At 42.3% G+C, this 27,610-nt stretch overlaps 2 protein-coding genes across 5 annotated transcripts in view; one reads left to right on the top strand and one right to left on the bottom strand.

Annotated features, from left to right (window-relative positions):
* The window catches only part of GIMD1 (GIMAP family P-loop NTPase domain containing 1), a 56,128-nt gene extending 42,936 nt beyond the window's left edge, over positions 1-13,192 (top strand). Inside the window, exon 5 of the mRNA XM_075350519.1 lies at positions 11,019-13,192. Coding sequence (XP_075206634.1) covers positions 11,019-11,279 — 261 coding nt within the window. The 3' untranslated portion in view covers positions 11,280-13,192. The remainder of the gene's footprint in view (positions 1-11,018) is intronic.
* Positions 12,784-27,610, bottom strand: part of AIMP1 (aminoacyl tRNA synthetase complex interacting multifunctional protein 1) — a 136,250-nt gene continuing 121,423 nt past the window's right edge. For all 4 annotated transcript variants that reach the window (XM_075350488.1, XM_075350466.1, XM_075350497.1 and 1 more), the window contains 2 exons: positions 26,455-26,623; positions 12,784-13,032 (listed from right to left, as the gene is read on the bottom strand). In XM_075350488.1, coding sequence (XP_075206603.1) covers positions 12,866-13,032; positions 26,455-26,623 — 336 coding nt within the window. In that variant the 3' untranslated portion in view covers positions 12,784-12,865. The remainder of the gene's footprint in view (positions 13,033-26,454; positions 26,624-27,610) is intronic.

Here is a 27,610-nt window from a genome sequence, read left to right as displayed (position 1 = left end):
GACTAACATGTTTTGTTTGGAAGTTGGCACCCTCCCTGAGGGAATTTTTTGTGTTTTTCCCTCAGAGTATTAACTAGCCATGAATTGCTTGTTTATCATCCCAAAAATGTGAATAGAAAGCAATCAAAAAATATTATGTGCCCGAAAATGGTATAAAAACACCTTCAATTCATCCCACAAAACACAAGACTCACATGACTGAAGAAAAATAGATAAGCTGAAAAATAAGGAGCGCTGATAGTGTAATACCAACAGATCAGTGAGGTAGATCAGGAAAAATACACTCACCTGAAAAGGTTGTGATAGTCACAACCACTGATAGAGCATAGGATGAAGAAAAATAGAGAAATTATACCTCTAAAAATAGGGTGGTGCAACTTTCAAAAAAAAACCAAAAACATCATTGCGAGGAAGCTGTTTATTTAAATATATCCAGCATCCACAGGTTCATCACTATACAGTTAGGTCCAGAAATATTTGGACAGTGACACAATTTTCGCAGACTCTTGTCTGCTGTTATGTCATCAATAAACACAAGTGACCCAGTGCCATTGAAAGCCATGCATGCCCATGCCATCACGTTGCCTCCACCATGTTTTACAGAGGATGTGGTGTGCCTTGGATCATGTGCCGTTCCCTTTCTTCTCCAAACTTTTTTCTTCCCATCATTCTGGTACAGGTTGATCTTGGTCTCATCTGTCCATAGAATACTTTTCCAGAACTGAGCTGGCTTCATGAGGTGTTTTTCAGCAAATTTAACTCTGGCCTGTCTATTTTTAGAATTGATGAATGGTTTGCATCTAGATGTGAACCCTTTGTATTTACTTTCATGGAGTCTTCTCTTTACTGTTGACTTAGGGGCACTTTGCACACTGCGACATCGCAGGTGCGATGTCGGTGGGGTCAAATTGAAAGTGACGCACATCCGGCATCGCATGCGACATCGCAGTGTGTAAAGCCTGGATGATACGATTAACGAGCGCAAAAGCGTCGTAATCGTATCATCGGTACAGCGTCGGCGTAATCCATAATTACGCTGACGCAATGGTCCGATGTTGTTCCTGGCTCCTGCGGCAGCACACATCGCTGTGTGTGAAGTCGCAGGAGCAAGGAACATCTCCTACCGGCCTCACTGCGGCTTCCGTAGGATATGCGGAAGGAAGGAGGTGGGCAGGATGTTTACATCCTGCTCATCTCCGCCCCTCCGCTCTGATTGGCCGCCTACCGTGTGACGTCGCAGTGACGCCGCACGACCCGCCCCCTTAACAAGGAGGCGGGTCGCCGGCCACAGGGACGTCGCACGGCAGGTGTGTGTGTGAAGCTGGCGTAGCGATAACTTTCGCTACGCCAGCTATCACCACATATCGCTGCTGCGACGGGGGCGGGGACTATCGCACTCGACATCGCAGCATCGGCCTGCGATGTCGTAGTGTGCAAAGCCCGCCTTAGAGACAGATACACCTACTTCACTGAGAGTGTTCTGGACTTCAGTTGATGTTATGAACGGGTTCTTCTTCACCAAAGAAAGTATGCGGCGATCATCCACCACTGTTGTCATCCGTGGACGCCCAGGCCTTTTTGAGTTCCCAAGCTCACCAGTCAATTCCTTTTTTCTCAGAATGTACCCGACTGTTGATTTTGCTACTCCAAGCATGTCTGCTATCTCTCTGATGGATTTTTTCAGCCTCAGGATGTTCTGCTTCACCTCAATTGAGAGTTCCTTAGACCGCATGTTGTCTGGTCACAGCAACAGCTTCCAAATGCAAAACCACACACCTGTAATCAACCCCAGACCTTTTAACTACTTCATTGATTACAGGTTAATGAGGGAGACGCCTTCAGAGTTGATTGCAGCCCTTAGAGTCCCTTGTCCAATTACTTTTGGTCCCTTGAAAAAGAAGAGGCTATGCATTACAGAGCTATGATTCCTAAACCCTTTCTCCGATTTGGATGTGAAAACTCTCATATTGCAGCTGGGAGTGTGCACTTTCAGCCCATATTATATATATAATTGTATTTCTGAACATGTTTTTGTAAACAGCTAAAATAACAAAACTTGTGTCACTGTCCAAATATTTCTGGACCTAACTGTAGCTTGTTCCATTACTGGTAACCACTGCACTTTAAATATTGTTTGGGACCATTTAGGATTATTATCTGTATTCTACCATGTCATCCCTGACTATTTGTCTGAATTTGTGCTTTATATTATATTTGTGGTTGATATTGTTTAATACTATATGTGAAATTCTTATTGCATCATTAGTATTTATATCCACATTGCTGTTAGTGCAGTAGAGTTCTGTATTTTCTTTTATTTTTCTTGACTGGTAACACACTGAACCTTCTCTCTACCAGCAGCTGAATATCCATTGTTTTTAGATACATATCTTTAGAAGAATTTACAGTGTTATTCTTTCATTAGATTCTAATGAATAAAACCAATTCTTGACCTGCTGTTGATTTGTTAAGTCTGCCTCCCAAAAATAACAGTAAAGGGTGCTTTACACGCTGCGACATCACTAGCAATTGCTAGCGATGTCGCAAGCGATAGCACCCGCCTCTGTCGTTGGTGCGATATGTGGTGATCGCTGCCTTAGCGAACATTATCGCTACGGCAGCGTCACACGGACTTACCTTCCCTGCGACGTCGCTCTGGCCAGCAAACCGCCTCCTTTCTAAGGGGGCGGTTCGTGCGGCGTCCCAGCGACGTCACACGGCAGCTGTCCAATAGAAGCGGAGGGGCGGAGATGAGCGGCCAGAACATGCCACCCACCTCCTTCCTTCCTCATTGCCGGTGGACGCAGGTAGATGTTCGTCGTTTCTGCGGTGTCACACGTAGCGATGTGTGCTGCCGCAGGAATGACGAACAACATCGTACCTGCAGCAGCAACGATATCAAGGAAAGGAGCGACGTGATGTGTGTTATGTTGCTAACGGCGCCGGATGTGCATCACTAACGACGTGACCCCGACGATATATCATTAGCGATGTTACAGCGTGTAAAGCACCCTTAAGGCTTCGCTCACATTTATATATTTATCCTACGCTCTAGACGGAGCGCTTACAATGGGTTTCCATATAAATCTCTGAAATGCAAGATTCACACAGAACCCCCCCCCAATGGAACATTTAATATAATGAAGCAGATAGAGGCAATTTGGCCTATGATCCAGCCATGCCGTCTGTTTAGGCGTGCATAAAAGTGCAGTCGACCATCTCTTTTGTGTACATCGTAAAAGCCAGACATTGCCACACAGAGTCCAATGCATCTCTGCTGCCTCATTAAATTAGTAAACGTTGGAGGTTTCTTCTGAATCACATATTCTCTAGATTTAGCTGGAAACTGAGATCAATAAATGATCAGCGATAAATATGAACTGATCCCAAAATTTTTATAGCTTCTACTGAACCCACAAAAAAAACAATTCCACTTTCAGATGTAATTTAACAGAAATATAGTGGGTTTCTCCCTTACTTACCAGTCACAATGGATCCTCACCCCCCCAAAAGAAATCCAGCAAAATCTGCGCTCTCAAATTTAAATGCCTCTCCCTTCTGAGCCTCACTGTATGCCTAAACGGCAGGTAGCATCAACAGTGGCAATTCTATAGCAAGGAGAGCCTGCTAAATCTATGGGTTGCAGGTCTCCAGAAGCTGGAGCTGGGCACAATGTATGGGCACTACAATGTACTAGGCACTATATTGGCAGATTTCCATTTTCACTCTGCAACATGAAATGTTATAGCATTTTCTGAAACAAATATGGTGTTAATATGCTCACTGCACCGCTAGAAGCAGCCAATTTTGCACTCCAAAAGTCAAATGGTGCTCTTTTCCTTCCAAGTACTACCGTGCACCCAAACTATTTTACCCCACGTATGGGGTATTGGTGTACTCAGGAGAAATTGTACAACAAATTGTATGGTCTATTTTCTCCATTTAATTTTGTAAAAATTAAACATTTTGGGCTTAAGAAACATTTTTGTGGGAAAAATGTGATTTATTATTTTCACGGCTCAACAGTATAATATTATGTGAAGCACCTGTGAGTTCACAGTGCTCGCCACACCTTTAGATAAATACCTTGATGGGTGTAGATTCCAAAATGGGGACACTTGTGGGAGGTCTCCAATGTTTAGACACATTAGGGGCTCTGCAAAAATGACAGTGTATGCTATTTATGCCATCCTATTTTGCATTACAAAAGTCAAATGGTTCTCCTTCTCTTCCTGATGTATGCCCAAACAGTAGTTTTCGACCAAGTATGAGGTATCAACATACTCATGAGCAATTTAACACCAAATTGTATGGTCTATATTTTCCTGTTACCCTTGTGAAAATGCAAAATTTGGGGCTAAAGCAAAATTTGTGTGTTGTAACAGTAAAATTTCCTTCCAAATTGTTTTAAATCTTATGAAACACCTGAAGGATTAATACATTTCTTGAATGTAGTTTTGAGCACTTTGAGTTGCAGTTTTTATAATGATGTCAATTCTGTGTATTTGTCACCTAGGCCTCGCAAAGTCACTTGAAATGTGATTCGGTCCCTAAAAAAATTGGTTTTGTAAATCGTGTTGGAAAAAGAAGAAATTGTAGATAAACTTTTAATCCTTCGCACTTCCTAACAAAGAAAAATGATCTTTCAAAAATGGAGCTGATGTAAAGTAGACATGTGGAAAATATTTTTTAATAACTATTATGTGTGGTACAACTACCTGGTTTAAGGGCATAAAAATTCAATGTTTGAAAATTGTAAAATTTTCTCTTTTTTTGCCAAATGTTGATAAGAAAACACAAATAATATGAAGAAAAATTTACCGCTAACATGAAATATAACTTCATGAATAACAATCTTAAAATCACTGGGATCCATTGACGCGTTCCAGAGTTATGAGCTCATAAAGTGATGTAGAACAGATTTGAAAAATGAGGCTTGGTCATTAATGTACAAAGTGACTCAGTCCTTAAGGGGTTAAGGCAGAAGCTCCATGTATAATATTAGAGGATACTCAAATTCTTTGTTTTATATTTCTCTCTAAAGTAATGAAATAATAGACAGAATTGTAACAAAAAGGATCAGTTTCATTTATGGAAAAACACAACATTTTTCTAAGAGTGCATTCTTTAAAATATGTTGATGCTCCAAAACCTGTAATGCTCAGTACCGGAATGGCCGTGTATTAGGTTTCATCATTTCTACAATTAGCTCAAAAATGAAAACATTCTTAAAGATCATGAAACGCGAGTAGTGTTTCGTCTTTCTGGATATAATCATTTAATCACATGGTGGAAGCAGTAAGCGAGAGTCCACACAAACTTGTGGTCATTTCCTTTTATGTCAACCTTCTGCATTACTTGATACGAGCACTTGCAAGCTTCAGAATATGTATTCTTAAATAAAATATGATTTTTACATATGTTTATGGAGCATTTTGAAGAAAAGCATGTTATACCTGTCAAGTGACTGCTATGGAAAACACACGAGTTGGTTATTAAAGACAGCTTACTCTGAGAGCGTGCTCAAAAGACTCAATGGCAGCCGGATAATGACATATGCATATTGTCATTGAGCTCTATAGACATAACAATGAAGACCAAGGTGCCATTCCTACTAGAAAATGCTGACTTTATGGACAGACTTGATGCAGTTTATAGCGGATACATGTATCGGTGCCATACCCTCAGGAGGAAAACATAGCTAACACATCTCAGATCAGTTGCGGTAGTAGATGAGCACCTTAAGTACTGCCAGGACTGCACTTCGTATATACAAATTATGTGGCCAAAAGTGGACAGAAATACCCTTTATATAGCGCCAACATAGTCAGCAGAGTTTTACAATCAGGGAAAGCACTAAACAAGCAGAATAAAACATAAAAAGAATGGGGCAGAGCTTCAATCCTCCGTATGGTGCAGAGTTTAGGAGGAAAAAAATGTTTCCCAACTTGAAGCTCTCTGACCATTCTTTCAATGCTAGGTCTTCTCATTCTTCCCTTTTCAGGGTTTGTTGGGGTTCAAACTCCTTATTTCTTCTCCTGAATTCACCCCTTCAATGCTACAAAACCCCAGTGATTTTTTTTGTCCTCTGCCTCCAACATTAAGGCTTCTCTCTATCTAAATTTTTCCAAAAATGACTTGTTGTGTGTCCTCCATCTATTTTCCCAACCGAAACCTGATATTTCCATTTTCATGCGTGATACATCAATAACTGCAGGGAAGCACACTCCCTTTCTTGGGGATAGATTTTACACAAACCTTTCCATCAATACCTATAACCAAAACAATCTTATAATCATGTCATCTGGCCTTTTCTTACTATTGAAATTGCAAAAACTCTGTCACTCCTATTCATTGTCGTCTTCACTACTGTAGCTCTCTACTAATCGATCTCCCTCTGAATAAACTGTTCCCTTTCCAATCCATCCTGAACGCAACAAGCAGGGTCATTTGTGTGTAGCTACTGCACTGGACACAACTGGATGTCCATCCACCCACAAAGCCCTGCCTCACCCTATATCTCCTTCCTGTTTATTGTCTACCTCCCTACCTGTGGTGTCTGTACTGCTAATGATCGAAGACTAAGGCCAGAGTCACACTTGCGAGTGCCTCGCGTGTAACTCGCGTGAGTCTCTCATTGAATCACCCGGCATGGACTCACACTCTCAGGACAGGAGCATCTCAGCTGCATAGACATACATGCAATCGACCCGCTCTTGTCAGGAGCGTGCGAGTCTGTGCCGGATGATTCAATGAGAGACTCGCGCGAGTTACACGCGAGGCACTCGCAAGTGTGACTCTGGCCTTACATCCTCCATAATCTGACCTTCCCACTCTCTTCTCCAACACTCTTCTTGTGCCATGTCGACTCTCTAGAACGCACTTCCACAAACAATCCGGATCATTCCTAGTGAACCCAGTTTTAACAATGCACTAAAAATACTGTTTTTCCATCACTTCACCTCAATCTAACTTCTGCTAATTTCTCCCTTCCTAAATGTCTCCTCAATCTGGACCCTTCTTTCATCAATTTCTCACACCTTCAATGCCTTCTTTACCTCTTCTGTCACCTCTATTTGCGGATAGATTGTAATCTTTCAAGCAGGGTCTCACTCCTCATTCAAATTATGTACTTCTTGTTGATCTGTAATGCTTGAAATGTTTTAGCATGTCCCCTCTGAACTGTAAAGTGGTGCAGAATAGGTTTGGCGCTATAAAAAAATTATTATATTAACTTTCATAGTACTTTAAACATTATGGGATTTGGTTACCTGTACTTTTCCTAAATAAAATAGGCAGCTGAATAATAGTGATGGCTTAAAGCGCTGACGTTTTGCAGGAGTTAGGAATAAAAAACATCCTACTCATGAATAAATAGTTTCCATTTTTTATTTATTTGTTTTTTTTTACAGAAGGAGTGCAGCACTTACCCCATTTTGACCTTTACAGCGCAATAGAAACATTATGGAAAAACCGCTAAGGTTTTGTGTACCCCAATTTTTTTTTGAGGCAGTCAAAAACTGCAAATTTAGTGGAAAACGTTGCAGGCACCGATGTAGCCAAAATAAGTCTGATCTGTTCCATCTGGTCTTAGGGCTCAGTCAGATGAGGGTATAATTTATCTGTGAGTGCCACACAATGTTCACCGACCCATTAGTCAGTGTGCCACAGTGCACATACGGTAGCTGATTTCCCATGGGGAATAATAGGCAGAGTGGTAAAAAAAAAAAAAAAAATCCCAGTAGGCACTATTTTGGTCATTTTTTATGGACCAAAAAATGCATCAATATAAAAGGAATCTCCTGCCTTGATACGCACTGCAGACAAACATACACAGTCTGTCATGTCAGCAAGTTGTTGTGGTGACTGGCCCAATTTTTCATACAGAAGTCCCCATGTGGTGCATCTGAAACTACCTATTGCAATGGCTAATGGCAGCATGATTTGGTTTGAAAATCTTATGGCCATTGGGTAACACTGTGGGCCCAGTTTTGGATACATGTATCTAGTCACCTTCTGTAATCTCATCCTCAGGCCTCATTAAAATATCCTTTTTTTTCTCATAAGTGACAAAAAAAAATAAAAATATCAATTTTCACCAGTGTTTGGTCAGTTTGTTTTTCCCCACGAGGTTTCATTAAATTTCTCATATATATAAATAAAAAAAAAAGCTTCCCTCAATCAACTGTCAGTAAGTATCAAACATGACTAGGATACCATTAAGGGAAGGCGTCGTCAAAAAAATAAAAATAATTTTCAATAACTGAGAAAATGTAAAAGTAGTAATGTTTTGTTTAAATTTTTTTTTAATTGAGCAAAATAAAAAACAATTTTAAAAGTTTGATATTTTCCACTTTTAAACACTAGTGGGAGCAGCTGCTGAAATCCTACTGCAGAACTAGCCTGGATTACAACTGCAGCAAAAGTGGGTGGAATCTGCTCTCCTGTATGTGATGTCACCCCCCATCCCCTTCTGGGTGTTTCCAAAAGGATAAGGAAGGATGAAATTTAAGATCACAGTGCGGAGCCGTTTTGTTGGTGACAGCAACGTTATCCTGATATGTCTAAAGTGTCACGAAAGACAGCTGACATAGTGCTCCACTGTACACTGTACCCCACTGTATATTATGCCCCAAATACTCTGCCACCATATTCCTGTGCCCCCATATACTGTGCTCTGAGGGGAGGAACTGCTGAGACACCAGACCGACAAGAGAAGCTGCTGGGAGCAGAGGTCCAAGGTGACGTGACGAAGGGTGATCTGCAGTCTGACCCCGACACTGCACTACAAATGTCACAGGTCAGACCTCCACCCCCGGCAGCCTCTCCTGTCAGCCTGGTGTCTCGGCTGTTCATCCTGACAGCGATCAGAACACAGAGCAGTGTCGAGGAGCTGCTGGGAGCAGAGGCCCAAGGCAATCACATGAGGGGGGGGGGGCGGAAGCGTGAAGCAAGCACGCAGGGGGCAGTGGTGATCGCAGCGCGATTTCCACAGCACACCAAGATCAGCCGCCGATCACTGCCACCATGCTCAGGGGGACAGTGGAGCACACAGCCACACAGTAGACGCTGTTGACTCCACAGAGATGGCGGCAGTCTCCTCCCTGAGCTGTGATCTGGACAGCCCAGTGGCCGTGTCGAGGTCACAGCAGGAAGCAGCCATAGTACAGGAGATAGTAGTCGGCATCCGACCCCATCTCTTATGCACAGGGACTATCGTATTTGAGGTAAATGTCGTTGCACACTACAAATCTAAGATGGCAGCCCCCAGTGTTTGAGTAAAAATATAATTAAAAACTAAAAATAAATAATTTAATTTTGTATTAAAAATAATTGATTCTATAATCACTAGTATTAATACAAAAATTAAAAAACTCGGCACCTTCCCATTAAAGTGCTGTCCAAATTGTTCATGGACCCACAGACTTGCATTGGCGAATTTCACTCAGGAGTCAGAAAAAAATTAAAGGTTCGATTGATAGTTTTGCAAACACTAATCCAAAAAAAAGCATGGGCATAGAGTTAGCTTGATAAGTACTTGGACGGTGAAAGCTTTGGCACCAAAATATATTCAAGATACAGTTACATAATCAATATGGGCTTAAAGTGCAGACTATCAGCTTTAATTTGCGGGTATTCACATCCTAATTGGAGTAAGGGAGATGTACCTGCCTCTTTTTCAAGGGACAAAAAGTAATTGGACAATTATCTCAAAAGCCCTTTAAAGCACCGCGCCGGTATTTTTTAAAATGTTATTTCAGTGCTGGAGCAGTTTTTTATATGTAAGTCCCCTGCCCCCTGTCGTACACTCACCTAACACCCGCTTCAACTTTTTTCAGCGCTGCTTCGATTGGTCTCCTGAGATTTGAGACCGGACGGCAGCTACAGTATCTTGGAGCGTGCCTGAGGTCACAAATCTATGAGAGCCAGTGGCTCTGGAGCTGAGTGATAGCTTATTTTTCGCCCCCTGAGTTGTAATTTTTACTGATAGCACTTTGGGGCAGATAATGTTTTGATTACCTTTGCTGCAGCAGCCAAAAAAAAAACAACCCATAATTCTGGAGTTTTTATTATTTTTTTTATTCGCTACGCTGTTTAACGATTAATTTATTTTATATTTTCATAGATCGAACATTTCTGAACACAGCGATACTAAATATATCTATTTTTTACTTATTTGAATTGTTTTATTTTGTATGGGGGATGATTTGAACTTGTGGTTTTTTCTCTTCAAAACTTTTTTTTAACTTTTTATTTTATTAAGTAGTCCCCTTAGGACCCTTGAAGTTACAATAATCCACTGCTTGAGCACTGCTCTGTATAACAGAAATTGCGATCTGCTATGAATGCCGCCTCGCAACCGGTGTTCACGGAATTGTAACAAAGGGGTCAGCAGCTAACCCTTGGCTGTCATGACCACCAATTTCCATTGGCACTCCTTAAATCCCGCTGTCAGAGATTAACAGCGGGATTTAACTGGTTAAAAGAAAAAAAGTCAGAGATCCACCCGCAGCTTTTAGAGTCACATCATGGCTGATTTAATCAGCCATCATGTGCAGGGATAGATGCGGAGTGGTATGCAAAGCCCAAATCACAAAGATTCTGTCAATGTCCAAATATTTCTGGACTTGACTGTATGTTCAGCCATATAGACTATAATGTTTATGTGTTCTATCGAGGAATAAGATGAATAGAATACATACGTGAAAAAATAGGCATCTAAATGAGGCCCTAGACATCTGACATATAAGAGGTTTCCCTTGATAAATACAATTATTTAATAACCAAAAACTGGACTACTGCTACACAAAACATCAATTACCCCAATAAATCCTTAGCAGGGCCGAAAAATATATGCTTTATTCCTCGCCCCTAATTGTATTCCTGGTTTGGGAAAACGTGAGAAAAAAAAAAGATTAAAATAATCCTGTGTGAATGAGATCTGATAATGCTGTAGACTGCGACATCAAATTACCCGTGTATTTTACTGCGAAAACTAATAATTGTCTACTCTACAGGATCTCCTGGGCCCCGACTGGAAGTATTTCACTGCAGTCGTATTCACTCATGCAGAAAGATTAGAAGACATGCGGCTGACAGAAGAGAAGTTCATCAGCTCGGCCCCGAAAAGTCTTTGTACTCTCCTGGAAAATGCGCATGGTCGATGCATCTTCAGGGACCAGCCACACGGAACACTACATGAGGAAAGAGCGGTACTGCTTTATCAAATCTTGCATTTTATCAGGCAGAACAGCTACCAGACATTAAAAGCTGTATAGCATTCAGTGGGAACAGCCTGGAAAGGAATCACAACAGACTGATACCAGCGATTACTTTACGACCGGTCTTCAGAGGAAATTGGGGATGTACATATTCATATATAAATGTAAATCAGTGTTCTGTATATGGCAGCAGTGACCTTGCTCTAGAAAGCAATATAGTCATAAATGGTCTAAGATGACTATTCGTGATATTGGCCATTGTACAGCATGTCCCAAAATCTAAGTTTTCAAATGCATTGTGAATGGGATTTTTAAAAAGTATTTTCCTTAAAATGTTAAGCATAATTGAAAAAAAATATGTAATGTAATAGTGTGAATCATGGCTCTATAATGCCAAACTGTAGGCATGAGTATGAGTGTTGGACATCGGTGACTGCAAAAAATAATAAAAAGAAGAGGCATAAAGTTCTTCAGCATATGCATCTGTGGACTACTGCAAGAGAGGGGAATTATGAAGGGGGAGTGTAAAGCTGCCCATAGACATAAGATAGCTGCCAGCCCAACGCTCCATATACAGATGGCTGACTTATTTCATTTGTATTGTGGGCCAGTGTCTGGTAACCAGCAAAAAAGGTGAGGAGGTCCCGTTCTCAAAGATGCGAATCCCAGTGGTGGAATTACATCTACCATACACATTGATAGCATATCGTGTATATTTGACATGATTGTATGAGCTGGGAATACCCATTTAAAGGGCACTTATCAAGTCTCCAAATGCTACTAACCTGGGTTAATCTGAAGGTTAGTTGAGTCCAGCCACCTATCAGAAAGTTTGACTACCAAGAGATAATGAACTGTATTCCTCCTGGGAGTCGCCTGCTTTCATAGAGGCACAACGAAGCAGCTTCAGCCACCGCTCAGCTTTATGAGTGGCAGTTGTAAACTGATTGACAGCCAATCAATCTTCACAGATGCGCTGCAGAGCAAGCTGTCAATCGAAGTGTCGGGGTGTGCTTACAGCCTCCACTTACTCTGCATGAAGGTGCTCTGGGTACGCCTCAAAGACAAAGTCTGAGTCTCAAAGGAGGAATAAATGTAATTTTCTCTCAATAACCGCACTTTCAGTAATACGATTGGACAGCATTGGAAGACTACTAACCTGCTGATTAGGCCTTTATCTTCAGGATAATAGCATTTAGGGGTCTCTTATCACAATGTGTGTTTACCTGCAATGTTTGTTTTTGCTTTATGAGCTTATCACTGCTGGACTAGGCCAGCTAGAGGTCAGCTAGTCAGGTACGCCCCCTGCTGTTATCAGCAGCTCACTGTCTATAGACATTGTACATAGAGATCCTGATATGGGCAGGGGCAGCTTTCTGAGATCTGCTACATTACTAAATCTAAAACCTCTGTGTCAGAACCGCTGCACCCAGTAAACTAAGTGATACATAGTTGGACTCAGGGTCTCTTGGCCTATAACATTCTGTTCTCAGATGACATACCAAAAATCTGCTGAAAGATTCTCTTTAAACAAACACAGAAAATAAACCTGAAACCGGCATCAACAAATTATTGGCCTTTATTGTTCTAGTTTTCCGACAGGTTCTTGGCATCCGCATTACAATGTGCATTTCACACAGAAATTACTTAATGCCGCTTCGGGACATGGTTTGGGCTTTGCATACGCCTTTTCCATTGACTTCAAATGGTGCTCCTTTGTAAGTAGCAACACAGTCATCACTGGTAAGAAGATCTGGCTGGATCTGCTCCCATGTTTTCTTCTTAGGATTCAGCTCTTTGTCAGGTTCGCCTATAAAAAGAATGAAAAGGACCACAGTATGACAAGCTCATCTGCAAAGAGCAACAATTTACTAAAAGGCAGATCAGACAATTCATATAAAAGAAGTAACAAATATTATACAAAAGTTACCGTATATTAACACTAACAAAATAAATAAAAAAACATTCAAACAGAAAAGCTATTCTATGTTTTGTTTGTTTTTTTTTTTTAAATGGTTGCATCTCGATACAGATATATCATGTTTTGGGCTTTCTTTGAGTTTTTTCACATAGGTTCCAGGTGTAATTTGCCTGAAAAAGACATTATGTGCCCATACTCTAACACATGCAGTTTTCTGACCATGCTCATTTGTTGTATAATCTCTACCACATGCATACAGGCAATTACCAAGAACGCTCATTCGGCTTATTATACTGACCAGTGTAAAAGTGCCCTTACTCAATATATACAAAGAACAAAGAATTTACCAAAATTCACAAAGTTGCTCAAAATATCTACAAACTGAGCTTCTAATAAGATAGCATAGTGTATATACTAGTTATTTCTTGTGTTACAGGATACCCACTACAGAACCCAATAGTGCCTGATTTTGCCTTGGTAGGATGGGTCTGAACTGTACACTACATCACTAAGCCATATGACAATTATGTATAGATCTAGTGGTTGCCAGCTCCTAAAGACAACTCTAAAAAGTATTCACAGGAGTGTACTGATTTAGAGGTAGCTCTGAATACTAAGGACCTAAAGGGCACTTTACACGCTGCGATATCGCTATCAATATCGCTAGCGAGCGTACCCGCCCCGTCAGTTGTGAGTCACGGGCAAATCGCTGCCCGTGGCGCACAACATCGCTAACACCAGTCACACATACTTACCTGCCTAGCGACGTCACTGTGGCCGGCGAACTGCCTCCTTTCTAAGGGGGCAGTTCGTTCGGCGTCAAAGCGACGCCACTAAGCGGCCGCCCAATAGAAGCGGAGGGGCGGAGATGAGCGGGACAAAAATCCCGCCCACCTCCTTCCTTCCTCTTTGCGGGCGGCTGCAGGTACGAGGTTGTTCCTCATTCCTGCGGTGTCACATGTAACGATGTGTGCTGCCGCAGGAACGACGAACAACCTGCGACTGCACCAGCAATGATAATCGGGAATGGAACGATCTGTCAACGATCAATGATAAAGTAAGTAATTTTGATCGTTAACGGTCGTTTCTGTGTTTCACACACAACGACGTCGCTAACAAGGCCGGATGTGCGTCACGAATTCCGTGACCCCAACGACATCTCGTTAGCAATGTTGTTGCGTGTAAAGCGGCCTTAAGTTAACAGTTCAGCTCCAATTACTTGACGAGCCTCTGTGGATATCCGAGGACTCGTTATTATTGACAATGAGTGCCTATTGAACTAAACTAAGAACCTATTGTGGAACCACAAAAGGACAAGAGCAAAAACAGGTAGTATTCACAATGGTGAGAATACTCAGAAGCAGGGCTGTAAAGTTGATAAGCTCAGGCTCTGATTCTAGCTATGAACCCTTCATAAATGGCCAATAATTAGCAAAAAATTTTTTTTATAGAAAAAGAAAAATTGGTTCTCAATTTATAATTTTCCTCAATAGGGACCTTGGATTAATATTCATAATAAAATATATTTTAAGTTTTATTTCTAAACTTGTCTATATTTCTAACAAAGTAAAAAAATATATATGGATATACACACGTGGTTAAAATTGTTGGTACCCCTCGTTTAATGAAAGAAAAACCCACAATGGTCAAAGAAATAACTTAAATCTGACAACAGTAATAATAAATAAAAAATCTATGAAAATGAAAGTCAGACATTGCTTTTCAACCATGCTTCCACAGAATTTTTTTAAAAAAATAAAAATATATAACTCTTGAAATAGGCCTGGACAGAAATGATGGTACCCTGAAAATAATGTGACAAAAGGGGCATGTTAAATCAAGGTGTGTCCACTAATTAGCATTACAGGTGTCTACAATCTTGTAATCAGTCAGTGGACCTGTATATAGGGCTACAGATACTCACTGTGCTGTTTGGTGACATGGTGTGTAACACACTCAACATGGACCAGAGGATGTGAAGGAAAGAGTTGTCTAAGGAGATTAGAAAGAAAATTATAGACAAGCATGTTGAAGGTAAATAAAAATTATAAGATCATCTCCAAGCAGCTTGATGTTCGTGTGACTACAGTTGCACATATTTATTCAGATAGTTAAGATCCATGGGACTGTAGCCAACCTCCCTGGACGTGGCCGCAGGAATAAAATTGATGACAAATCAAAGGGTTTATGAATGGTAACAAAAAAGCCCAGAAAAACTTCTAAAGAGATTATAGGTGAACTTCAAGCTCAAAAAACATCAGTGTCAGACCAAACCATACGTCATTGTTTGAGCCAACATGGACTTCATGGGAGACTACCAAGGAGGACACCATTGTTGAAAGAAAAAAAAAAAAAAATCATAAAAAAGGTAGACTGGAATTTGCCAAACTACATGTTGACAAGCCACAAAGCTTCTGGGAGAATGTCCTATGGACAGATGAGACAAAAATGGAACTTTTTGGCAAGGCACATTAGCTCTATGTTCACAGATGGAAAAATGAAGCATATCAAGAAAAGAACACTGTCCCTACTGTGAAATATGGAGGAGGCTCTAATGTTCTGGGGCTGCTTACCTGCATCTGGCACAGGGTGTCTTGAATCTGTGCAGTTTACAATGAAATCTTAAGACTATCAAGGGATTCTAGAGAGAAATGTGCTGCCAAGTGTTGAAAAGCTTGGTCTCATTCGCAGGTCATGGGTCTTTCAACAGGATAATGACCCAAAACACACAGCTAAGAACACCCAAGAATGGCTAAGAGGAAAACAATGGACTGTTCTGAAGTGGCCTTCTATGAGCCCTGATCTAATTCCTATTAAGCATCTATGGAAAGAGCTGAAACATGCCGTCTGGAAAAGGCAACCTTCAAACACAAAACAACTAAAGCAGTTTGCTCTTGAGGAGTGGGCCAAAATCCTGTTGAGAGGTGCAGACGTCTCATTGATAATTAAAGGAATCGTTTGATTGCAGCGATTGCCTCAAAAAGTTGTGCAAGAAAATATTAGATTAAGGGTACTATCATTTCTGTCCTGAGTTTTATTTTTTTTAAATTTCCGTGGAAGCTGAAAAGCAATTTCTGACTTTCATTTGTTCATAATTTTTTTTTTTTTAATGTATTACTACTTTTGTCAGATTCAAGTTATTTCTGTGACCATTGTGGGTTTTTCTTCCATTAAACGAGGGGTACCAACAATTTTGACCACGTGTGTGTGTGTATAGATCAAAATAAAGCATGAAAAATATTTTGCCATTAAAAATTATGTACTAAGTAAAAACAAGTTCACCTATGTTATTTCCGCATCCGTAATGACGCAAGCTATAAAACTGTACCATAACTCATATGAAGAAAAACATATATATATTTTATTTTTATAAACCTGGAGTAGAAATTTGTACATTCCCACTGATTCCAGTTCCATCCAAAATTAACTCCAACTCCCCTTCTCCCTATAAATATTATTTCTTACATTTAATGACCACAACCAGCTTTCTTCTAAGCTAGACTAGTTAATCGTAATGTCCACTATACTCTCATAGAAGTTAGTGGAGGTTTTTTTTTTTCTTATATTCATGTAATTGCTGTTGGGCAATTCATTGCAAAGCAGGATAGCAGCTAAGGGAAAATGACTGCCACCTAAATGAACTATAGTAGCAACAGTTGAGGAGATCTAATAAAACGTAACTTTTAATATTGCTGTTAAAAGAACACACACAATAAAAGGTGCCTTCGTGAATAAAGTGTAAAATGCTTTTCAAGTATTCCAATCATGTATCATCCCTCACGGCTATTTAGGTAGAATTTAGTGCTATTTAACTCAGGTCCCCTGGCTTCCAGATCAATCTAAATACCTTGATCGAGGTGTGGAGCCCCATAGGTCAGATATCTTACTATGCATAATTTATATCACCTACCTAGTAGATATCAATTGTAATATAACTGTTGCTATAATAAAACTGGTCGACTTTGGAATTTGAGCAATATTGACTGTATTCGCTGGATTCACCTAAAATGGATCAAAAATACAAGAGAAAAACACACTAAATAACTAGGTCCCACTCCTACATCTGTGTATGTAAGGCATCTAAGTGGCAGCTGAAAAATTAGACGCGGTAATGTAAGTCTTGCTTGCAGACAGTGCCCGGAAAGATGAACTACGTGAACTCCAGACAGATTATTTTTCACAGCCGTCTTTTTTTGCCATATCAGGCAAAGCTCTCGCACTCCATGACAATGGCTTGTGTTTTGAAGTCAATGCAATCTGGATTATTAGCTAATAAGGTCTTGTTCTACACCTCATTAATCGCACTATTCCATATCCTGGATCACAAAGGGCGCTGGAAATGTTTTACGACCGAGGAATCCTCTATCCTCAAATTGCAACAATATGAAAAACAGACAGATCTTTAGTTGTTGCAGGAAAAAAAAAAAGAAACAATGTCTGTGCCAATTTTACACACAGATGAGAAGGAAAGCGCAGCTGTGGGGAACATATGGGCCTGCACTGCAACCGAGACAGACTCCGGTTTAGGAGACGTTCTATGTGATTGTACCGGCTGCGTATCAGACATTTTTGCTTATATGCATGTTTGTATATTTTCAAGTTATTGGTTCTTTGATTGTTTTCTCCTTCGGAATGATTTGATCTTTTGTGCTGAACTTCTATATGGTTTTTCCATAGGGATAGAATTCTTTACCTTTAACATGTTTAAGTACAATGGTTACTTGTTTCCTTTGTTTGACTATAGGTTTCTCATTCCATTCTATTAAACATTTTAGTTAGTGTTGAGCGAGAAGTTAACTATTCGTACTCGCTCTGCTGTTAGCGAGTACTGTCCGCTACTTGCATATTCGAGTAGCGAGCGCAATGTAAGTCAATGGGAAATACTCGCCAAGTAGCAAGTAACCCGAAAGCCGTACTATTTGCTACTCGGACGAAAAGTACGGCTTTCGGGTTACTCGTTACTTACCGAGTATTTCCCTTTGACTTACATTGTGACCATTACTTGTAACGAATATGCGAGTAGCGGACAGTATTCACTAACAGCTTAGTGAGTACGAACAGTTACCTACTCACTCAACACTAATTGTAGTATCAAGGTTACTGTGACGTGTAGATATCTGCCAAAGTGTTAAGTGACAAGTCATTGGATAGATGTGCACCAGCGGACATTTCCAATAGTTAGTATACAGCGTGGCTCTCATGCACTGTGCGTGCACATTTACAGCCATGACTACAGCATAGGTGTGACCGATGCACAACATCTCATGTCTTATGTTACTTTGTATTCAGGGATAATGATTAATTTTCACTTAAATTTAATAAACCAATAATGCACAAGAAAATAAATAACTTTGTAATATGCTTTATCAGAGAAATGTGCTTATGTGGCACCCTGGACTAGCCAGGTCGTCACAGGTAACACATCAACACCCCCCACCCCTATTAGACAGTAACATTAGCCAAATACAAAATCCTTGTTGCCTCCCTCCAGGGTCTGATGTCCACACCAGGTGGGGCGGAGCCAAGCGGTTGGCCCCACCCACCGAGGAGTTCACAGGCCTGGAGGCGGGAAGAGAGACAGATTTGTCCTGGAGGTTGAAGTGAGAGGAGTGAAGTGGAGAGTGTCTGGGTTTGTGGCCCAGGCACTGACAACAAGGTTGGCAGGCAGTGGTGGCCATCTGCAGGAGTGGTGAAGCAACGCGGAACCGTAGGACCGGGGTCGGGCGTTGGCCTGCCGGTACCGACCGGGGAGCGAAGTGAAGCCAGCACACACAGGCAGGGCCATTGGACCCCGACCAGGCTTGGAGCCGCCGACAATAGTCAAATCCGAGTGTGACCGGAACCCCAGGGGTTTCCTAACAGCCAAAGACCCGATAGAAGGCAACCGCCCACACCGTGAGGGTATACAGCTACCGCCTATGGCTAGAGACCCAAGGGTCAGCGCCTGCGGGCAAACGGGCTCCTCCGGCATCCATACACCGGAGAGCGGACTACCGTTGGGGATCCATCGTAGTCAAACAAGTACATCAAGGTGCAGGGAAAGACAGCCGCCATCACCTGTCCGGGGAGAGACACTGCAGCCGGCTGCGGGACCCGTCCATCCAGCCGTTTGGTTTACCGAGGACTTTGTGCATCTCTTACTGAGTGAGTACACCCGTGCCATCCGGCACCGCGCCACGCTGTCCCCCTGCAACCCTGCACCTCACCAACCCTGCCTCCCCATCACACCACCAGGCCCCGGGACCACCGACCCCTACCCACGGAGGGGGAAAACAACATCCCAGCTGCTCCCTACCAGCTCTCCCGGGATCCCCGTCACCAGCAGCAGTGGTGCCCATCTTCACCACAACTCGTGGGTGGCGTCACGGACTAAATCCCCCAAACCAACCACCCCTTTCACTCACGGGCGAGGAGCGTCGCTCGAGTCCCCGGATCCGGTCCACTGCTCGAGCCACCGAGCAGCAGCAGCTGCAGCAGCGCCGGACCCGAGCGTTAGCGAGCGCGCGGTGGCGGCGTCCTCCCTGCCCGCGACACTTATATCTCCTCCTAGACTGATCAGTCATTCTCAAAATTCTCAACTTACTGGGAAAAGCTGTATTCAGTGAATATACAGTAGATTATTACATTACTGTCATCACAGAGAGGAGATGGCAGTTACTACTCAAAAGATTCAATGTAGATGGGAGTGGAAGGAGGAGGGGGCGGAGCTCTGCCTCTAGCTCCTCCCCCACCCCACATAGAATCTCATCTCAAGTACTACCTGCCATCTTCTATCTCAGTAATGTACCATGAGTGGGTGCCCAGGACTTGTAACCAGCAGTTGGATGCTGGGATTGGCATGACTCGAGTGACAAGTATAATGGAAGTCAATGGGGAATGTAAGAAATCTCAGAAAAATGCTTGAATTCCTCATCGACTTCCATTAAACTCAGGCACTTGAGTCGCGCCCATCCGAGCACCCATCTGCTCATTACAAGTAGAGAGCACCCGAGCATGTTTGTGCTCGCTAATCACTTGTAATAATCTGCCTTTACAGAATACAGATTTCACCAATAAAGTAAGAGTTTTGAGAATAACTAATCAGTCCAGGAGGAGAGAAGAGCAGAATGAATTTCTCTGATAAGATAGAATACAAAGTTGTTTATTTTCAAGCGTACTATTGATTTATGAAATGTTATTAAAGCAACAGCTTCTCTTTTCAGAAATCTATAGTTAGAAAGTCAATAGAAAGCAGCAATAAAACAAGTACCGTATTTTTCGGACTATAAGACGCACCGGACCATAAGACGCACCCTGGTTTTAGAGGAGGAAAATTAAATTTTAAGCAAAAAATGTGGTCATGACACACTTATGGGGCGAGGATCTGCTGCTGACACTGTTATCGGGTAATGTCTTGCTCATATACTCCCCAGCCTGCTCATATACTCCCCATACTGCTCATAATAAACCCCTATCCTGCTCATATACTCCCCATGCTACTCATAATAAACCCCTATCCTGCTCATATACTCCCCAGCCTGCTCACATACTCCCCATGCTGCTCATAATAAACCCCTATCCTGCTCATATACTCCCCAGCCTGCTCATATACTCCCCAGCCTGCTCATATACTCCCCAGCCTGCTCATATACTCCCCAGCCTGCTCATATACTCCCCAGCCTGCTCATATACTCCCCAGCCTGCTCATATACTCCCCAGCCTGCTCATATACTCCCCAGCCTGCTCATATACTCCCCAGCCTGCTCATATACTCCCCAGCCTGCTCATATACTCCCCAGCCTGCTCATATACTCCCCAGCCTGCTCATATACTCCCCAGCCTGCTCATATACTCCCCAGCCTGCTCATATACTCCCCAGCCTGCTCATATACTCCCCAGCCTGCTCATAATAAACCCCTATCCTGCTCATAATAAACCCCTATCCTGCTCATATACTCCTATCCTGCTCATAATAAACCCCTATCCTGCTCATAATAAACCCCTATCCTGCTCATAATAAACCCCTATCCTGCTCATATACTCCTATCCTGCTAATAATAAACCCCTATCCTGCTCATATACTCCCCAGCCTGCTCACATACTCCCCATGCTGCTCATATACTCCCCAGTCTGCTCATAATAAACCCCTATCCTGCTCATATACTCCCCAGCCTGCTCATATACTCCCCAGCCTGCTCATATACTCCCCAGCCTGCTCATATACTCCCCAGCCTGCTCATATACTCCCCAGCCTGCTCATATACTCCCCAGCCTGCTCATATACTCCCCAGCCTGCTCATATACTCCCCAGCCTGCTCATATACTCCCCAGCCTGCTCATATACTCCCCAGCCTGCTCATATACTCCCCAGCCTGCTCATATACTCCCCAGCCTGCTCATATACTCCCCAGCCTGCTCATATACTCCCCAGCCTGCTCATATACTCCCCAGCCTGCTCATATACTCCCCAGCCTGCTCATATACTCCCCAGCCTGCTCATATACTCCCCAGGCTGCTCATATACTCCCCATGCTGCTCATAATAAACCCCTATCCTGCTCATATACCCCCATCATCCTGGTGTATGGCCGCATCCTGTGGCACATAAAAAAAAAAAAATAAACGTTCATACTCACCTCACTCCCTGCAGCATCGCTCCTCTTACCGTCTATGTCAGCAGCAGCGCCGCTGAGTGGAGCCGTCCCCGTTCCCCTGGACAAAACCGCGGAAAAAACGCACCAAAAACGCAGAAAAGACGCATGCGTTTTTCAGTGCGTTTTTTTATGCAAGTGCGCTAATCTTTCAGACTCAAGAAATTTCTTGAGAAAAATCATTTTTCTAGTGTGCACAAAGCCTAAGGCCTCATTTGCTTTTCTTCACGTCATTTTTTTCCATAAAAAGTATTACAGCACCATAATAGTCTTATGAACAACTCAATACGTTCTTTGCATTATTAGTTTAAGAAAATTAATAATTATATCACTTTTAATAAATCTGATCTCCGTAATGGCCTGAAGGTGCACAAAACCTAATCAATAATTCTCCCTGGCTTTTTAAATTAAACCCATAAGGACCAGACTATTTTGGGTTTATGGGAAACAGCGATGTTTTATATTTTTTAATTGTTGTTTTCTAAAAGCCCTGAACTTATTTTTCATCAAAGTAGCCATAAGAAGCCATAAGAAGTTGAACAGTTCATTCTGGGGTACATACAACTTTTGAGTACATTTTACAAAGTCTTTCTATAGCGAATAAAAAAAAAAAAACAAAAAAAAAAAAAACCTTTTCCATTTATTTTACCATTCATTTTTTTTGTTTGTAACGCCATCTACTGAGAGCCCTAACTTTTTTATCTTTTTGGATGACATTGGTGCATGAGGAATTATTTTTGGCAGGAAGAGACATTTTTCAATGGGACTCTATTGTGGAGCGTACAACGTTACGATCACTATGTTTTTTGGGAGTTGTAATGCACATAAAAAATTGGCTCAGGTTTCAATAGGGTTGTTTTTTTGCCATTAACCAGAACAGTTGTACAATTTTGAGTGTTTACTGTAGAATGCAGAAAGACCAAAAATAGGTTTAGTTTTTTGTACTTATTTTATGTATTTGATATACTTTTAAAACAGTTCAATAATATTTGGCTGTTTACAGTATCTGTCAATCCCCTAAGAGGACATGAACATACTTTTATTACTTATATAATAAAATACACTGCACTATATTAACAGTGCAGGTTATCTGCCTGTTAGGGTGTGCTCACATGAGCCTAGGACTCACACTACTATCGGATCGCATCACCCGGCCGCACACTCTTCGGACAGGAGCGTGTCAGCTGCATAGAAATACATGCAACCATGTACCTGTGAGGAGAGTGTGTGGCCGGGCCGGGTGATGCAATTGAATCGCAATTCAATAATCGTGCGAGTCCTACTCTTGTGTGAGCGTACTCTTAGCTATGTGCCCACGGGGAAAGTGTCCTTTGGATATATTCGCAGGACAATCTGCAGAAGCTCTCAGAAAACTGCAGCACAACTTTGTCTGTTTACATGCTGCAGTTTTATTGCGGAATGTCTGCGGATATGCTGCGCTCATTCTGCATTGAGGATACAGTACCATGGCTTCGGCACTGCATCCTCAATACAGAACAAGTGCTGGAGTGATGGGGGCGTTCATACTTCCCTCCATCACACAGCACTTCACTTTCTGGCTGTGTGTGTCTGCACATTGCCAGAGAAGGTGGGCGGGCCTGCATTAGCTCTGGCTGTCACAAGGCCACAGCTCGTGCAGGCCCCGCCCACCTCCTGCTCCTCGCTCCACTGCGCTCCTCTGCACTGGAAGAAGTGACTCCGGTGTCTTCTATCAAGGCAGGTAAGTATGGGACCCTGCGGAAAAATCCTCAGGGATAATTCACATGCTGCAGATTTTTCCGCAGGGAAATCTGCATTATTCCCGCTGCAGGAAAAAAACGCAGCATGGGCACAGCACTCCCCAAATGCCATAGAAATGGCTGGGGACTCGCTGTACTGCGGATTTTTGAAAAATCTGCGGAATTTGCACAAAAAAAATCGAGGCAAATTTCGCAAATTTTCCGCAGCGTGGGCACATAGCCTTAGAATTACATTGACAGGCAGCCTCAGACTATGCAGTGCCACTGCTCACTCATGTGCTTCTAGCAGGGCAAAAGCAAAAAGAGAAAGAGGGAGTCCCAAGATCAGCCCCTGGGGTAATGACAAGAAATATTTCATATCCTGATTGAAAAATGCCAAGCTGTATTAGGACATTAAAAGACATTCAGGTACTGGAAAGCCGTGAGTTTGTCTTGTAAATAATATACAAATCCTGTTATAATCCCATTATACCTAAAGATGATATCATGGCAATAAGGAATTGTAGCATCTTCTTGTTTAATTATGGCAACTCGCATTGACTTCCTCTCTGATTCCTTAAAATTGTCTTGGAATTGAGTTACGAGAGAAAAGCTTATTAATGGCTATGAATCCCCATCTAAGGATTCCAACAGCCAGTCTTAATCTATAACCTTCAAAGAGAAATCACAAATTAAAAAAGGGTATCCCGTGAAGGAGACATGATAGATGATTAATTAATCTGTAAGTGAAAGTAAAGAAAAAAACACTGGAAAAATCCTTTATGTCATAGTATCATAGTTCATCATAGTATCATAGTTTTTTAAGTTTGAAGGGAGACTCTAAGTCCATCTAGTTCAACCCGTAGCCTAACATGTTGATCCAGAGGAAGGCAAAAAACCCCCCAAAAAAAAACAATGTGGCAAACAAGCTCCAATGGGGAAAAAATTCCTTCCTGACTCCACATCCGGCAATCAGACTAGTTCCCTGGATCAACACCCTGTCATAAAATCTAATATACATAACTGGTAATATTACATTTTTCAAGAAAGGCATCCAGGCTCTGCTTAAATGTTAGTAGTGAATCACTCATTACAACATCATGCGGCAGAGAGTTCCATAGTCTCACTGCTCGTACAGTAAAGAATCCTCGTCTGTGATTATGATTAAACCTTCTTTCCTCAAGACGTAGCGGATGCCCCCGTGTTCCAGTCGCAGGCCTAGCTGTAAAAAGATCTTTGGAAAGGTCTCTGTACTGTCCCCTCATATATTTATACATTGTGATTAGATCCCCCCTAAGCCTTCGTTTTTCCAAACTAAATAACCCCAAGGTTAATAACCTGTCTTGGTATTGCAGCCCACCCATTCCTCTAATAATCTTGGTCGCTCTTCTCTGCACCCTCTCCAGTTCAGCTATGTCCTTCTTATATATCGGGGACCAGACTTGTACACAGTATTCTAAGTGCGGTCGCACTAGTGACTTGTACAGAGGTAGAACTATATTTTTTTAATGAACACTTATACCTCTTTTAATACATCCCATTATTTTTTTAGCCCTGGCAGCAGTTGCCTGACACTGTCCACTAAAGTTAAGTTTACCATCCACCCATACACCCAAGTCTTTTTCTGTGTTTGTTTTACCCAGTATTCTACAATTAAGTACATAATTATAAATTTTATTATTTCCTCTACCCAAATGCATGACCTTACATTTTATTTCTTTGAAATAAAAGAAAAAGAAATGCCCTCTTTCACCACTTTATCAACCTCAAAACACCCCTAAAGGTCCGACGTAATCCACACGAGGTCCCACAATGATTTCAGCACTGCTGCATATGAAATAACAGTATGCGAACATAGAACATGACTGAATGCTGTAACTGCAGGCAGGGAGTGAGCCGCAGGTAAGTGACGGTCACAGCTGGACGTTCACGTGTGACCGCAGGTAACCTAAGTGCCGCCACAAGGTGAAGCCCGTACATGCCGGCGGATCACGGGGTTTCCTGCAGATCCACCGGCGTGAACGTCACCGTGGTTCCCTGCACCTAGGCCTCACGGGCTTTAACATGGGACTTTGCTGGAGGGAAGTCTGGTCTGTGAGGCGATCCGTAATTCAGTAAGCCTGGGTTGTCAAGCTGATGACTTAGGTTACTATGGCAGCGATCAGGCCCTGTGATCACTTTCCAGGGACTCAATCGCCACTGAGACTTGTCGCTGGGTCTCCAGCTCATGTTACAGCCGGGACTTCGCTCTCACTGCCCGGAGCGGTCTTCACACCTCTTCCGGCAATTTAACCCACTGAATACTGCGAACAGTGTGATCGCAGCAGTCAGAAGACTCTCTTACCTCTCCCTGGTGATCAGGTCCTTGGAAAGTGAGCAAGGGTACAGTGTCCATTTTAGGACATGATCATATATCCGTATTAAATATCAGAAATACAATGTTTGACAACTGACTCTGACAACTGAGCAAATCCCGCTCCCTGCCTTCTGACATCCCACTGATCGCAGCATTCAGGGGGTTAAATTGCCGGGCAGTGAGAGCTGAGTCCCAGCTCTAACATCAGCTGGAGACAATCACGGGGGTGCAATGCCTGAACCCCTGAGATTGCCATGGCAAAAAAAAAGCACAAAAAGGAAGAAATAAAGCATGTGGAAAAGGCATGAAAAAAAGCACAAAAATATGAAAAAAATCATGAAAAAAAAGCACAAAAGCATGAAAAAAAAAAAAAATAAAAAAAAAAAAAAATCACATTTTTCAGCAGCTTTTTTCTTGCAAAGACATGCTTTTTTGTGTGCTGAAAAAAGCACTATGGGGACATAGGCTTACCCCTATAAATTACAAAAATAAAGGCACCATGCAGTGTCACGGGGTAAGAATGGAATAAAAGGTCTAGCTATGTAATAATGTCTTTCAATGTTTGCAAAGATAGGAAGAAGTCTTTAGTAGAATGAGCCAAAGATTACCTGGGAATCCTTGAAAGGTAATTCTATCTCCAGGAACAGCTCCGCTGGGGGGATCCAATATTTCCACCTTCTCCGGAGAGCTGGCACACATTACCATGGCTTGAGATAGCACCCCTCTCATCTTAGCAGGTTTTAAGTTACACAGCAGCACTGCCATCCGATTCTGCATCTGTAAAATAAAAACAACACTGCTTAACAACAGATAATAAAAAAGAAAAGAGAGACACTAAAGATCCACAAATTCAATTGTTAATATGGTAATCAACCATGGGAGACTGTGATTTTTACTATGTGCTGCAATACTGTGTAATTGCGCTGTATAGTATAAACAATCTGGTGAGCTCAGGATCAAGTCTTAAGCTGGGTTCACACATAGGGACAGCGACAACGACGTCGCTGTTACGTCATCATTTTCTGTGACGCAACAGCGACCTTGTAAGTCGCTATTATGATCGCTGCTTAGCTGTCAAACACAGCAGACGCAGCAGCGATCATAACGACACGCGTCGCTGTGCTACATGTGCAGAGAGCAGGGAGCCACGCATACTGCTTAGCGCTGGGCTCCCTGCACTCCTAGCTACAGTACACATCGGGTTAATTACCCGATGTGTACTGCAGCTACATGTGCAGAGAGCAGGAGCCTGCACTGGCAGCAAGAGCGGCGGATGCTGGTAACGAAGGTAAATATCGGGTAACCAGGGAAAGGTCTTCCCTTGGTTACCCGATGTTTACCCTGGTTACAGCTTTCCGCAGCTGCCAGACGCCGGCTCCTGCTCCCTGCTCGCTTCATTTCGTCGCTCTCTCGCTGTCACACACAGCGATGTGTGCGTCACAGCGGGAGAGCGACGACCAGAAAATGAAGCTGCACATTCAGCAACGAGCGGCGACCTCACAGCAGGGGCCAGCTCGTTGCTGGATGTCACACACAGCGACAGGGCGTCGCTGCTACGTCATAGAAAATGGTGACGTAGCAGCGACGTCGTTGTCGTCGTCGCTGTGTGTGACACCACCTTTAAGTGAACTTATAAATAAAGTGAAAAGTTTATCATTAAAAATAAATAAAGTAGTGATTTTTTTTTTTTAATTGACATGGCATTGCTGTAAATGTAAAGGTCTAGACTAATCAAAATATAAAAAAATATTTAACTAGATCATG

This window comes from Anomaloglossus baeobatrachus, chromosome 1 (genome assembly GCF_048569485.1).
Source record: "Anomaloglossus baeobatrachus isolate aAnoBae1 chromosome 1, aAnoBae1.hap1, whole genome shotgun sequence".
Classification (NCBI taxonomy): Eukaryota; Metazoa; Chordata; class Amphibia; order Anura; family Aromobatidae; genus Anomaloglossus; species Anomaloglossus baeobatrachus.
This window is presented reverse-complemented; position numbering and strand designations above follow the sequence as displayed.